This window comes from Diospyros lotus, chromosome 7, assembly GCF_014633365.1.
Source record: "Diospyros lotus cultivar Yz01 chromosome 7, ASM1463336v1, whole genome shotgun sequence".
In the NCBI taxonomy this organism is placed as follows: domain Eukaryota; kingdom Viridiplantae; phylum Streptophyta; class Magnoliopsida; order Ericales; family Ebenaceae; genus Diospyros; species Diospyros lotus.
The window spans coordinates 16,712,495-16,728,135 of NC_068344.1; the positions used below are offsets into that span (position 1 = coordinate 16,712,495).

Here is a 15,641-nt window from a genome sequence, read left to right on the forward strand (position 1 = left end):
TAATTTACACTTGTTTTAAAGATATATTTATCTTCATATTTTCATATATTATAAATACACGATTTATTATTACTTGGTCTAGCCTCAAGGTACTATATTGTCTTATTTGACTATGTTAATTTAAAATCAAGGTTAATCCGACTAAGTTCAAGACAATTCATATTAAAATAGATAATAAGTAAAGGTAAATAAGGGTTTATTTACATCCTTATACTAGGTTGTACAAGAACAAGAACGAAAAATAGATACGATCTCAATAGAAACGGAGTATGACATTTTTCAAAAAAAGTAGAAAACTATTGCAGCATAGCCCCCGGGATAGTTTCCCTTGTAGAAGCCCTCGGGAAGTGTGCTTGTGGTCTAATAATCGTTCTCCTGGGTACCACCCTCCCAAGCCAAGGGAAAAACTAAAGTCAATAATATATAACAAATAAATAAAATAAAAAAATGAAGGCAAGGCGGCCAGCCCTATCAAGGCCTTGTTAGGGGTCTTTCAGCCGCGCAAGAAAGAAGTCTTCTGCTCTTGCAAAAGACACTAATCAAGAGAAGTCATTGGAAGACTCCAAGAGTCAATGGGAGAGAGTCATTTGAAGACCCTATACCCATCGGAAGACTCAAAAAGTCTTTGGAAGAGACTCAGCAGAAGAGTACTCATGGAAGACTCAAATGCATGAGCAAGGCTCGGTCGTGTGCACGCGACCCTTTCACAACAACCCACACAAGTTATGCAAAACCTTGCATGATCTACATCCTAGAAAAAAATGCATCATTCATTTGAAAATTATAGGGTGACACAAACCCTATTTGAAGTTCCAAATGGTTTTAGGAAGCAACAACAAGAATCTAGGGAGAATTACAGAACTTTTTACATAGGCTTCAAGGTTGAACAATTTTGCCAAAATAGAGAGTTTTTAAGATCCCATGATTCATAGGTTTAAAACCAAGAGAGGGGTTAGAACTTGCATGTAAAAGAAAAGAACAAGAGGAACTTGCCTACTATGCTTCCTTTAGAATCCTTACTTAAGGGAAGTTACCACAAGGATGAAATCTTCCAACCACCACCAGAACAAAGGAAATAATCTAGCAAAGGAGGAAAGAGAAGATTATGAAACAACAACTAACTAGCACACACCCCTCCTTGGAGCTTGAATAATCAAAGAAGATGAAGAAGAAAAAAAACCCCTAGTTTTTCCTCTTAGTTTTGTCGGCCCTCTCTTTCAATTCTTTTCCAATTGCCTTTAATTTGCACATGCTCGCATATCCCTTAATTCCTTAATTCCTTATATATATGTTTAAGCCATAATTCATTATCCCATAATCCATAATTCCATATTTAGTTATTTTCTAATACCAAAATTCAATATTATATATATATATGCATACCTTACTCCACTCTTGATTTTTCCAATTTTTCAACCATTCTTGCTTCTTCCTTTGACTTGATTATTCAACCGCTTTACTTGCTCTCTTTGCTTGGTCCTTCCATCACACCTAACAACACATATATAATCTTCAAAAGCAATATTCAAATTATATGAATATTCAACCCACCTAATAATATTTCTCAAATGGTCTAATCCTGTTAACAGGTCGTTACAATATATATTTGCTAGGACGAACTAGTGCAAGCGACTGCGACAGATTGAATTAGTGTCTGATCTTCTCCTCGATCAATTGGATCTTCTAATATAGAGAAGAAATCGATTTATGAGTAACGGGAAGAAATCAACGACTGTTGGAATTGGAACAGAACGGGAACGGTGGAGTGAAATTGTGAATATAAAAGGTCTTGACCCTTGAGCAGCTGAGCTTCGACCCCTCGCCCACTTCTCTCTCTCTCTCTCGCTCTCTTTATATGCGATTTTTCTTTGCAAATTATATTTTTCTATAGAATATTGGCAATGCGATAATCAATTTATTTTCTGTATTTCTCTTTTTGTTATTTTATCTCAATATCATGATTAGTTTTTAACGATGTATGTTTTATTTTATTTTTTTTTTGCAGGTAATAATATCAAATTTTATTACTATTTCATCAGAAAGTGCACTTAAAAGAGCATAATCAGGTGTTATCGTTCCTATTTTCTTGCACTTTTATAATTATTTTTTTAATAAAATAATATTAAGGGATCTAAATTAATTATTGTTTGAATAAAAATATATACTAGAAAGTATGAATTTAGATTTGAAATGTCCACTTTTCTATAATTCATTACATCCGAAATCCATCAAATGGAGAAAACATGATAGAAAATGGTTAGTATATTCAAAAGAATTAGATAAAGTATTTTGTTATTGTTGTAAATTATTTAGTTTAAAATCAAATACAAGTCAATTAGAAAATGAAAGGTGTGGAGATTGAAAAAAATCTTAGTGCTAAACTTAAAAGTCATGAAACAAGTAATGAACATGCTATAAATATGAACATTTGGGTTAATGTTGATATGAGATTATTTAAAAATAAAATAATTGATCAACATTATGAGAGAAAATAAATAAAAAAAAACATTGGAAGAATGTACTCATAAGAATTATTACTATTGTAAAAAATCTTTCAAAAAACAATTTAGCATTTCGTGATACAAATGAGAAGATTTATCAAGATATTAATAAAAAAAAATTAAGTTTAAATGAAATGATTATTGAGTTTGATCCAATAATGCAAGAATACCTTAGACGCATTTAAAACAGAGAAATTCATAGCCATTTTCTTGGTTATAATATACAAAATGAGTTGATAAATATTTTAGTATTAGAAATAAGAAATATCATTATTAAAAATATTAAAAAAATAAAAATATTTTTCAATTATACTTGATTATACCTCAAATGCAAGTCATGAGGAACAAATGTCTTTTATATTAAGATGTGTAGATATTTCAACAAGTCTAATAAAAATAAAAGAGTATATTATAGATTTTTTTAAGGTGAATGATACCTCTAGTCAAGATATTTTTAATGTACTCACAAGTAAAATAAAAAATCTTAAACTTGATATAAATAATATGTGAGAAGGCAAGGAAATGATAATAGATTTAATATGAAAGGTAAATAATAACATGTGCAAAAAAAATTATTAGACATAAATTCTAGAGCATTTTATACACTGTAGTTGTCACAATCTTAATTTAGTTTTTTGTGATATGACTAATTTACGTGCTAATGCTATAACATTTTTTGGAGTCACGCAACTCATACACATTATTTTTTTCTTCTACAAAAAGATGAAAAATTTTACAAGGTCATATTTTAAATTTGACACTTAAGCCATTATCAAAAACACATTGGAAAAATCGTATTGAAAGTGTTAAACCAATAAAATTTCGAACTTCACAAATAAGATAAGCTTTATATCAATTAGTAGAAACTGGTGAGAATCTTAAAATAAAAAGTGAAGCTATTTCTTTAGCAACATATGAAATTGAAAATTTTGAATTTTTATTAAGTATAATTATTTGGTATGATATGTTGTTTGTTGCTAATACAGTTAATAAATATTTACAATGTAAAGATATGGACATTGCTATTGCAAAGGATCACTTGAAAAGTCTTATTTCTTTTTTAAAAAAATTATAGAGAAAATAGATTTAAATCTTCTATGATTTATGCTAAAAAGATTGTAGAGCAAATGAATATTATAGAACCAAAGTTTTGTGAAAACATACAATAAGGAGAAAGAAAAAATTTGATGAGAATGAAAATGAGGAGATCAAATTATCTGTTGAAGAATTTTTTAAAATTAATTATTTTATATATTTAGTTGATTATACTATTTATTCTCTTCAAAATATATTTGAACAATTTAAAATTTATAAAAAAAAATTGGTTTCCTTTATAATGTAGAAAAATTAAAATTGCTTGATGATGATAATTTGAAGAGAATTTCGTTTAAATTTTGAAAATTTTCTAAAACATGATATGCTATCTAATATTGATGGTTTAGATTTATTTTCAAAATTAATTTTTTTAAAAAAAAATTATAACCATAGAAATTAAAACACCACTTGATATACTAAATTTTATAAAAAAAGGTAAATTCTTTTCCAATGCATGAATAACTTTAAGAATATTATTAACAATTCTTGTTACTATAGCTTCAATAGAAAAAAAAATTCAAAATTAAAATTAATAAAATCTTATTTACGTTCAGTTATGTCACAAGAAAGATTAAGTAATTTGAATATATTATTAATTGAAAAATATTTACTTTCTAAATTGGAATACAAAAATTTAATTAGTGATTTTACATATCAAAAATCAAGAAAAATAAATTTTCAATAATTTTTACTTTTTTTTAGGGCCACTAAGCTAATTACCGCCTAAAGCCCCACCAACTCTTGGGTGGGCCATGCAAGGAAGGACAAATACTCGTGGTCGGAAATATTATTAGCTGGGAGAATAGACAACAGATCATGACCTTTGTGAGAGACCAACACATACAACCGAATATAACATCTTTGGCGTAGCAAGAGTTATCGGCAACCGTGAGTAGGTAGTTGTAGGTGGCCCATGGCGATTATGGTTCATTCTCTGGCAATACCAGCAGCTATGATGACAAGAGTTGTCGTTGATATAGCTGTTGGGGTTTCTGGTAATACCAGCAGTTGTGATGGCAAGAGTTTTCATCGATACAACGGTTGGGGTTTTCAACGAGCTTCTAACGACTGTCTGGCAAGAGTTGGTAGTGGTAGATTTACAGTCGCAACCCTTTTGCAATATCTCGCTTTAAGTCCATAGGATGGACTACTTTTTTGGAGGAACGATCCCAGCTCTCATTCACATTCATTGAGATGGTCCTAGCATGGGTTTAGCAGAGGGTTCCAAGGTAGCCTACGGGTGGACTAACTTGGTCCCCTATACTTGTGGGGGTGGCTTGGTCAGCCAAAGATAGGTACCAAAGCGAACGAGGAATTGGTTTAGGAAGCTGGTTGGTGAGTCAGTATGCGATGGGATCGCAAGAGCTCAATTGGGAGACTGAAGAGTTTGGATCAGACATGCAACAGAAGCAACTGGCATGCTCTTTGAGCCTAAGATATCATTTACCATTTTCTACAATTCCATATTGTATGGTTTTGTTTTATATGCATATGACTGCTATCATTGTATTATGCAAGAAACGATCTACTTTCGCTGTGTGTTTATTTGGTTTTTGAAAAAAGTTTTAAAAATCAATTTGTCTTCTTACATCTACCACTAAGCGTTGCACGTGCCTCCGGTGGCATCCTTTTAAGATTAAACCTTAAAATGAAGGATGTGAGCAATTGTAGGCTTTTTATATGTTGGTAACCTCTTCTAGTGCATCGTTGGGTAGATATTTATAGCTTTCATCCATCCTTTGAATTAATTAGCCGTTTAACAAGTCATTTGATGTATTTAGTGTTTGCAAAAACTAGTTGTTTAAACATGTTAGTAAAGAAAGTGTCAACAATTTTTCAAACAGGTCGACTGTTTCCATCCATAAATTTGAAAAACACTCACAACTTTGGACAAACATTCGACTTCTTATAAAAGAGGTTGCTTTTTAAAAAAATCAATCAACTATTTTGACGACAAATCGATAATTTTGAGAAACTTTTGATATTATATAGTGACAATCGACTTTTTTTTAACTTTTGTAAAAAGTCGAAAGAGTATGAATTTGTCATATTAATAGTCAACTCTTTTTGCATTTAGGTAAAAAATAATTGACTCTTTTGGCAAAGAGATCAACAATTTTCTTTTGCTTCATTGGACTATAACCAAAGGCACAAGACGGTCGACCACTTCTCAATAAATGTTGACAATTTTGCCTTGTTATTTTAAAAGAATGTTTTATTCATTTCAAAATATTTTAACACATACTGTAAATCATTTTATTTCAAAAAAGATTCTTGAAGAGCATAATATTATTTTTCAATTTAAGCTTCATGCCACAAAAGATTTTGTATATATATTGAAAGTACATTTGAAATAAATATATGCTTTGGCATGATTTTTATTTTTCATTTTTAAGATCTAAAAATATAAAAAAAAAAATTTATCATCAAAACATCATTAAAAGTAAAACAACAGAGTTTTCACTTTAAATCTTCGTGTGTTTAGAGTGTGATTGTTTGGTTTCATTATGTTTTATTTGGTTATTGTCATTATTAGTGATCCATTATATTATTACAACAGAGGGGTTTTTTTTAAAAAAAAATTATTTAATAATTTTTTTTTTCTCACAACACAAATTACCCAACTGGCTAATATTTTACCATTACAAACCCAATTCAATGATTTTTTTTACTTTCCTCATTTTTCTATTAGTCATAAAATTGTCTTAAAATTTATTTATTTATCTCTAAAATAAAAAATAAAATTACAGCTCATTACAGAATTTCCTTCATAAACTTGATTAATCAGCTTCCCTTTGTGTAAGATTTGAATTGCAGAAGGGGGCAGGTGTTGGGTCATTGTCAAGCTTGGGATGGGAATATCAAAGCGCTATTAAATGTTTAGAGTTTTGAGGTGACTACTCACAATAACCTAACCATCGATGTACTGAGTAAAGACTGAGAATTGAAGCAATCTTGTATTGAAACATCATTTTTAAAGTTCACCCTTGAACTCATGTTTATGTTCCCACTTGCACTGAGACTGCATTAAAGCATTACTTCACCATACATCATAGGTCAGTGAACATGTCTTGGTTAGCAATTTCACTGTTCATCCATGTGGTGGTAGTGTTGGTTGACAAGGGCAATTAAGCAAATCCTCACCGTTGCTTCCTGAGATCATGTGGTAGTATTTGTTAGGTGATGTCAAGATCACGAGCAGTGGAGCTGAATATACTTTAAATAGCACAAGAGGTGTTGTTGACATGTGAATTGCATTTTAATCATACACAGTACGGAGATGTTTTCTCCCTTGCCTGAGGAGCAATGCTAATTAGTGCATATTTAATGTGCTAGTTAGTTATGTAGGTTGGTTGAATGTGTGTTGAGGAATTTGTATTTTGTTTTAAAGATAAAATAATTTTAAAAAATATATTTTTAATAAAAGTGATTTATTAATAATTTTTAAAACATTTTATATATTTTTTCGTATAATGAAAAATCTTATACTCATACATTTATATATATCATTTAAAATAGTTAAATATTACTTTTTAGATGATAAATGATTATGAAACTTAAAAAATATATTTCTTTAAATTGAAAAACTTCAATCTCATATTTTCTTATATTCTTCAATATAACAAAATCCAATTTTATATTAACCAAGCTTGATGATTAAATATTTGAAAAAATATTTTAAATATCAGCTATGTATTAAAAGTCTTTTTATAAACTATATATATGTGCTTTTGAAGGCAAAGTAGCCAAAATATTCTTTTAAATCTTTTACACCTATTTTTTTTTTTTTTTTTTTTATCAATCAAACATTGCTTAGTATATTTTTTTAATATATTCAAAGTATTCAATCTTGTTCATAAAAACCTACTCGAATATATGTTATATAAAATCGATATCTTCAATATCAAGTATGGTATGTTTACAACTGAGTATCTTTATATATAGTGAAATCTAAGCATATTTTTAGTCGAGTATACTTTCAAAAACAGCCGATATCAGAGAAATTGTATCCATAAGACACAGTATAGAGTGGTTTTGCATTTAGTAGTTATGGATGCTTATGCTTATGGAAGATAGCAGGCAGCTTCAATCGTCAATTTACGATGCCTTCCTTTTCCCAAACAGTAAATTCAACGAGTATGCATTGCCCCTCTGCGCGGCAGCTTCAACCCGTTTCCCACCAATCTGAAGTCCACGTATAACAATAATAATAATTAGCAGCAAGAAGACCCAAATTACACAATATATCCCAACATAATGTATGGATATCGGCTACATAATATTCAGTATGCAAAATGCAATGCTGGGTTCAAGGAAATCAACACCTAAGGCACGGTATCCATCATTCAACAGGCAAGCTTGCATTTACGGACATTGAATGTTGAGGTAAAGAGATATTAACAAAAATTTCAGTGCTACTGACAAGCAAGCCTGCCACCATTGATTTCATTTATATGGTTGGGAAAAGACATACAGATGAGGAAGCTATCCTACCTGTAAAATCCTGCATGCTTTAATTGCACCAACTTGCAAATAGACAACAGAATTTGTTGGTAGATGCCCATTTTAGTGCAATGAGACATCAGCAAAACATTATAAATTATGTAATGCGACAGCTACTGTTTGGTTAGACAAAATATACCCGCACTGGAGGTGTAAAAGGAAACGTATGAGGCCCCTCTCCACTGAATGACCCTTTGGTCCAAGACCAAGTGTAGGAAGCCTAAAGAGCAGATTCAAAATCATGTAAGAGGACCTCTTGGCCTCAAGAGAAAGTGCTGATGTATTTTCATGTTCATTGCCAATTATTGTCACCATATTTCCCATCCTTTTGGAGATAAAAATTGTCAGTAATTTTCAGTATCTGGAATCGGACTCCAGAATGGATCAATGGGCTCCAAAATCTATTGATTTCCTATTCGGAAGACCTAGTCCTTTTAGAGTTGGTAGCAGTATCAATATTGAAATCTTTCATTGCTTTAGACCTTTCCCTTCTCCTTCTCCTTTTCCTTTTTCCCTTAATATCTTGAACATGCAAATAACCAAAAACATTTTCCCACTGGTGCAGAATATCCATGATTTCAACCCCAAAAAATCTCCCAGGCCCAAACCTTTCAACTACCTGTTTTCTTCCACTTTAACAAAGATATAATGAAATAGATTCAGTTAAGCCTTCTGAAAATCCAATAACTAGCAACTTTGAAACAGTTAATGAATTACGTTGGTTGCTGGCTTCTGATGCAATTTTTACTGTCCTCTCAGCATTTCAGTGTCTATCAATGCAACGTCATAGTGTTCCTTGGCATCATTTGGTTTGGCATAGTTCAGTGATTCCTTCTTATGTATTTATTCTCTGGTTGGCAATTCAAGAGCGGCTTGCTACTCTTGATCGTCTTAATCTTAATTTGCCTTTCCCAAATAGATGTTATCTTTGCATGGAGGCTGCAGAGTGTCAGTCATTTATTTTTGGACTGTTTGTTTGTGAGATAGGCTTGGTTTTTAGACGATAAACTCCTGAAGCCTCTCATCCTACTCAGAACTGTCTCCTTTCCGTGCAATTTAAAGCATGTTTCTCGAGTGTGCTTTGGCTTCTTACAATAGATGCACCACAATCCTTCTCGATTTTGTGATCTTGGGAACAAGTCAGACTTCCCCTACTGAGATTTGAATCTAATTCCTTCCACCTTATTGGTCACCATGGCTGACCCCTTAGCATTGGATTCATTGAGCATAGCTATCCTTTGATACTCCTCACTCCGGATCATAGAAAAAACTTCATTGAGAGATGGAAGTTTCTCTCTTTCAAGAACTTGTACTCTTACCTGATCATAATCGGCACTAAGACCTACCAAGAACTCTACAATTCTATCTCGTTCAAGTATGGTAGTAAGGGTGGTTGCATCCTCCCTGCACACCATCTTAATATCTTGATAGTGATCTAGTTCAAGCCAAATCTATTCATCTTGTTATAGTAATCAGTTACCGTCAATGACCCTTGCTTGGTACCACTTATTTTTGTCTTAATCTCAAATATTACCAAGGCATCTTGTACTTTAGAATAAGTACACTTAACAGTTTCCCAAATATCCTTTACAGAAGATAAGAACATGTAATTTCTGCTTACCTCAGGCTGCATAGAACTCCAAAGCCAGGACATGATCATTGAATCCTCAATATCCCATGCCGTGAATGTGGTATCTGAGGTCTTGGGGGATAGTTCAGTTAAATGGGCTATCTTCCCTTGACCTTTTAGAAAAGTCCTTTCAAGCTGTAACCATTGAAGGTAGTTTCTGCCATCTAAGCAGTAGGAATGATGCATTCCCAGTAGCTTACTGGTAGGAGGATTTCTGGTTGGTTGATCGAATGGGACAACCTCTCCCATTGCCATGGATGGAGCGGTCTCAGAGATTTTTGACATATTTGGAGGGATAAATGGTTGAACAAGTAGGACGAAAGCAAACAATAAGGTGCAATGAAGGCACACAATGATTAGATCAAATCGGGAAGATAACAAGAGTAGATCACAAAGGCTCTGATACCATGTGAGAATGGAATAATTTTATTCATATCGTACAAACAACACAACCCTAGTTATAGGGTTGAGAAATTACAACATAGAAAAGATTACAATAGTTAAAACTAGAAAAGATTGCCTATAAAAAGTTTAGGAAAGTATCCTAAACTAGAATTAAGAAAGTATCCTAAACTGATTTTAGCAATTTCTAAAAAACAAAAGATTAGATCAGCTCCAAATCCTAGAACGAATAATTAGTTAACCTTCCTTATCCTTTCCTTTGTGTATCCTATGGGAATCAACAAGATGCTTATTGGAATTGGGAGTCTCAACAACCAGAAAGAAAGCCTGGCACATCCATTTTGAAAGGTGAAGATGTTGACTCTACTCATCAATCAGGTTAGAAATTTAGATCCGATGAAGATACACCAGTGAGAAAAACTATTTCTAAGATCTATCAAAGGTGTAATAGGACTGTTGTAGAACCTACCACCTATGCAGATGCAAGCAAGGTTGAAAAGTGGAATTCTTCTATGAAAGAAGAAATTGCAATGATAAAGAAGAATGATACTTGGCAGCTAGGTAGCAGACCTGAAAACAAACAAGTCCTTGGTGTTAAGTGGGTATTTAGGACAAGATTAAATCTTGACAGTTCTATTCACAATAATAAAGCAAGACTTGTGGCCAAAGGGTATTCACGGCAGCTAGGGATTGACTATCAGAATACTTTTGCGCCTGTGGCCAAAATGGATACAATCAGGATCTTAATTTCCCTTGCAGCTCAAACGAAGTGGAAAATCTATTATTTGGATGTCAAGTCAGAAATTTTTAATGGCTATTTAGAAGAGGAAATTTATGTTGATTAACCTGAGGGTTTTGTTATTCAAGGTAGTGAAGATAAAGTTTACTGAGCTTCAAAAGGCCTTGTATGGACTGTAATAGACTCCTACAGCTCAGTACAACAGGATTAATTCTTTTTTGTGCAACTAATGCCTCAAAAGGAGTGAGAATAATGCCGCTTTATGTGAAAAGATATTCTGATGGCGGAGTACTGATTATATCTTTATATGTTGATGATTTGCTTATAACAGATAGTACTCAAGATGAATTGCAGAAGTTTATAAGCTGAGATGAAGAATCATTTTGAGATAACTGACCTTGGAGACATGAAGTACTTCCTAGGACTTGAAGTTTATCAGTACAAGGATAACGTTTTTATCTCTCAGCAAAATATGCTCAAGAAATTCTGGAGAAATTCAAATTGTAGGACTGCAAACCAGTTCCAACGACACTGGTTTTGAATACAAAGTTGTCCAAAGAAGATGGTGATGAAAAATCTTTGCAACCACTTATGGAAGCTTGATTGGAAACCTAGTGTACATAACAGCTACAAGCCTTGATCTTATGTATTTAGCTAGTCTACTGACAAGACTTACGCAAAAACCTAGTCAGACTCACTATGGTGCAGCAAAGAGGGTGCTCAGATATTTGAAAGGTACAGTTTAACTTGGGATCTGGTAAAGGCAATCTGAAAATGGAAATTGAAGGGTTTGTAGATAGTGGCTGGCTGGATCAGTTGATGATATGAAGAGTACATCAGGTTAAGTTTTTTCATTGGGACAGGCTCATTTTCATGGAATTCAAAGAGACAGGAGGTCATAACACAGTCTACTACTGAGGCAAAATATGTAGCAGCAGCTGCTGCTGCCAACCAAGTTATTTGGCTGAGAAAAATCCTAAAGGATTTGGGAATGGAGCAGCAAGAGGCAACTGAGATAATTGTGACAATTAATCAGCCATTGCAATTGTAAAAAGCCCTATTCAGCATGAGAAAACCATAGATGTTAAAGGCGTGCCTAGGCACAAGGCGCCTTAAGGCACCAGTTTGGCGCCTCGACTGGGCCGAGGTGATGCGTTTTCTGGGAGGCCCTCGCTTTGCACGGCGAGGTGCCAGGGCGTGAGGCACGCCTCATAAAACCTAGGTTTTATTTAAAACCTGGGCAGCCCAAGTTTTAAATAAAACCTTCAAGCCAGCCACTGAAAACACTCTAATCTTCCTCCCGAGTCCCCGACGTCACTCCCATCTTCTCCCTCTCCTTCCGACCTTCAAGCCAGCTGCCGAAAACACCCTCCTCAAGCTGTCCAGCAGCCGGAAACTACCATCTTCTCCAGCACCAGCTGCCAATCGGCCCGATCTTCCTCTCCTCGTTGCTGTCAAGCTGCGTCCGCCTCCTCTCTTCCTCTCCTCTCCTCTCTTCTCCTCTTGCTCACGCTCTTCTCCTCTCTTCCTCTCCTCTCTTCTCCTCTACTCTTCAAGCTGTCAAGCAGCCTGCTGCCCACCGAAACCAGCTGCCATTCTCAGTTCCAGCCTCCCCTCTTCTCAGTTCCAGCCTGCTCTCGTGAGTTCTTTACTTGTTTTATTTGATTATTTCTTTCCTACTTGCTTAATTTCTCTTTCTGGTTGCTGCTCTCTCTTTATATGGTTGTTGTTTTCTTGTTGTTGTTTCTAGTTTAGAATTTGCATGATGAATGAATCAACTTTGATGTTGTTAGTTTAGAATTTGAAGATGATGAATCATGAATGATATGAATGTGTTATTATTGATAATTTGATAGTTGTTTATAATTTTACAAGATTTTGAGTTTTTTTTCTAAAAGGTGTGCCTTGCTTCGCAAAGGTGCACCTCAGGCTCCAGGACCCTTTGCGCCTCGATGTGCCTATTGCCTTTCAAAACTATGGAGAAAACTAAGCACACCAATGTGAAGTTCCATTCTCTAAGAGAAGCTGAGAAGAATAACGAAATTATGCTTGGTCATTGCAGGTTAGAGGTACAAGTTGCTGATATTCTGACCAAGGCTCTTCTAAAAGCAAGGTTTCAAGTATTGAGAGAAATGCTTGGAGTTTCCAGCAAAAATCTTGTGGAGGAGTGCTGAGATATATGTGAGATTCTTTCAAGATATTTGGTATTTGGTTATATTTTGAATTTGAATTTTAAATTTATAATCCATTCCAGTATACCAGAATCTGGTTTGGTGGAGTAAAAGTAGGAAATCCGTTTTATACTCTTATTTAAGGAGCTTCTTGGTCGGCCATAAATAAGCAACAAAGGAATCTGAAAGTTCCAACAAATATTTTGCTGCGATTTAAGTGCGGATATCATACCTTGTCCATAAGCCAATAGCCAATAGTTGGCATGTACTGCACCAAGTACATAACAGCAAGTACAGGCTACAAGACAAACAAAATTAAGTAAAACAGATCAGAAATCAAGGACATGCTAAAGATAGGTAGGCAAACAAATAGCCACAGATGAATATAAGGCAAACAAGTTATTTGGCCATTTATTTAGCATGTGGTAATAGTTTGGCATCTCTTTCTACATTAATACTAGTATGAACATCCTATTAGAATATGCCAAAGGTGAGAAAAGCAAGTCAGCCATTAGTGCATTCCAAGCACAGCATTTCCACTTGCCTAAATCACAACCATCATGAACTTGAAATAGGATCTGACTACAGCTGAAATTCATAAATGTCATTAATGGTGAATTTACCGAAGGGGTGCAGATGGATCAGTCAGAAGCATGTTAACCTCCAACCTAGAAATGAATCAGCTTACTCAGTTTCAAAAAATCAAACTGAAGAACTGAAGCAAAACCAAATGAACAAAGGTTGGTTCACTTCAACTTTGAACTGTGAGCCTTCTTCATATTGAACTTTGAGAATTGTGGACCATCTACCAATCAAGGCCACTAAATTTGACATTGATATAATAGGCCTGTTGAGAAGTGTGAACTTTGCTTGGGTAAATGAGTAGTCTCCTAAAGAAATGTGCAACCATCTTTATTAGTGTAGAAGTTTAAGCTAAGTTTTACAATTATTATGTTTGTGTTTACAAGATCTCTCTTCTTTATCTATCAATGAATTTAAAAGGTAGAATGTATCAATGGAATATTTAGAGAGAGAACTTCTTCAGTTCACAAAAAAAAAAAAAAAAAAAAATCTAAGAGTGTTCATTCCAACAGTGGTATCAGAGCGTTCCTTGTTCTTGAGGGACCGTCAAAAAATATGGTCAACATTTCTCTGCTAGCTCTTCTAGTATTTGAGGGTGAAAATTATGACTTTTGGTCTGGTCAGAAAAAATGAAGGCTCTTCTTATGGCGTTTGTTGATCCCCGAAGGATTAACAAAATGAAGAAGAAGGAAAGGTTGGCTCATTATTTGGAAGGGAAATTAATGCTGGTCTGATCTTATGGTTTTTAGAAGTTTCTAAATCTAGATTGGGATACTTTCTTAATTCTAACTTAGGAAACTTTCCTAGAACTATGTATATGTAATCTTTCCTATGTTGTATAATCCTCACCTCTATAAGAGGACTTGTATGTGTACATATAAATTAAGGAAGAATTTATTCAGTTGTTTACATGGTATTAGAGCCTACAATACCTTCCTATTGCTTCTAAACCCTAGTGTGCCTTCATTGCACCTTCTTGTTCTTTCTTCCATCCTCTTTGTTTAGCCTTCATTGCCAATTCCTGGTTATCATTATTCTTCCTGTTCAGCTGATTGTTCCGGTGGACATGTCTGAAATTTTTGAGGTTGCTCCATCCATGACAAATGGAGAAACAGGTTCGGTTGATCAACCAACCAAAGCAAGAGAGCTGCCTGGAATGCATCGTTCCTATCGTTTAGATGGTAGGAACTACTTACAATGGGCTCAGCTAGTAAGGATCTTTCCCAAAGGCCAAGGGAAGATTGGTCACTTAACTGCACCAGCTCCAAAGGCCTCTGATCCCACATTCAAAATATGGGATATTAAGGATTCCCTGATCATGTCATGGTTGTGGAGCTCCATACAACTTGAGGTAAGCAGAAATTATATATTTTTGTCTTCTGCAAAAGATATTTGAGATACAGTTAAGTATGCCTATTCTAAGATTCAAGATGCCTCAGTGATTTTGAAATTAAGACCAAGATAAGTAGCACTACACAAGGACCTTTGATAGTAACCAATTACTATAACAAGATGAATGGATTGTGGCTTGAACTTGATCATTACCAAGATATCAAAATGATGTGTAGTGAGAATGCTGCCACTCTTAAACATATTCTTGAGCAAGACAAAATTGTGGAGTTTTTAGCAGGCCTCAATACTGAATATGATCAGGTTAGGGTCCAAATACTTGGAAGAGAGAAACTACCTTCTCTTAATGAGGTGTTTGCCATAGTTCAAAGTGAAGAGAATCGGAGAATAGCTATGCTTGGTGAACCTAGTTCAAAAGGATCAGTTATGGTGTCCAATAAAGGAGAGGGAACAAGATTTAGATCCCAGACGAGGAAATCAAATGTGCATTCAAACAATCAAAATCATGAAAGATTGTGGAGCACCTATTGTAAGAAACCTAGGCACACTTGGGACACATGTTTTAAACTACATGGGAAGAAGGTTGTTCTAAGTAAGATAGGAGGTTTCAAAAGTTTAGCCTCAAAGAACCAGGTCTATCTCTTAAACAAGGAGCAGGAGGAAAGAGG

At 34.1% G+C, this 15,641-nt stretch overlaps 1 protein-coding gene across 1 annotated transcript in view; it reads right to left on the minus strand.

Annotated features, from left to right (window-relative positions):
* Window positions 1-7,446: 7,446 nt before the first annotated feature.
* LOC127806532 (uncharacterized) overlaps window positions 7,447-15,641 on the minus strand; it is a 75,368-nt gene continuing 67,173 nt past the window's right edge. The window contains exons 11-12 of the mRNA XM_052343895.1: window positions 13,274-13,339; window positions 7,447-7,781 (exon numbers count right to left, since the gene is read on the minus strand). Coding sequence (XP_052199855.1) covers window positions 7,695-7,781; window positions 13,274-13,339 — 153 coding nt within the window. The 3' untranslated portion in view covers window positions 7,447-7,694. The remainder of the gene's footprint in view (window positions 7,782-13,273; window positions 13,340-15,641) is intronic.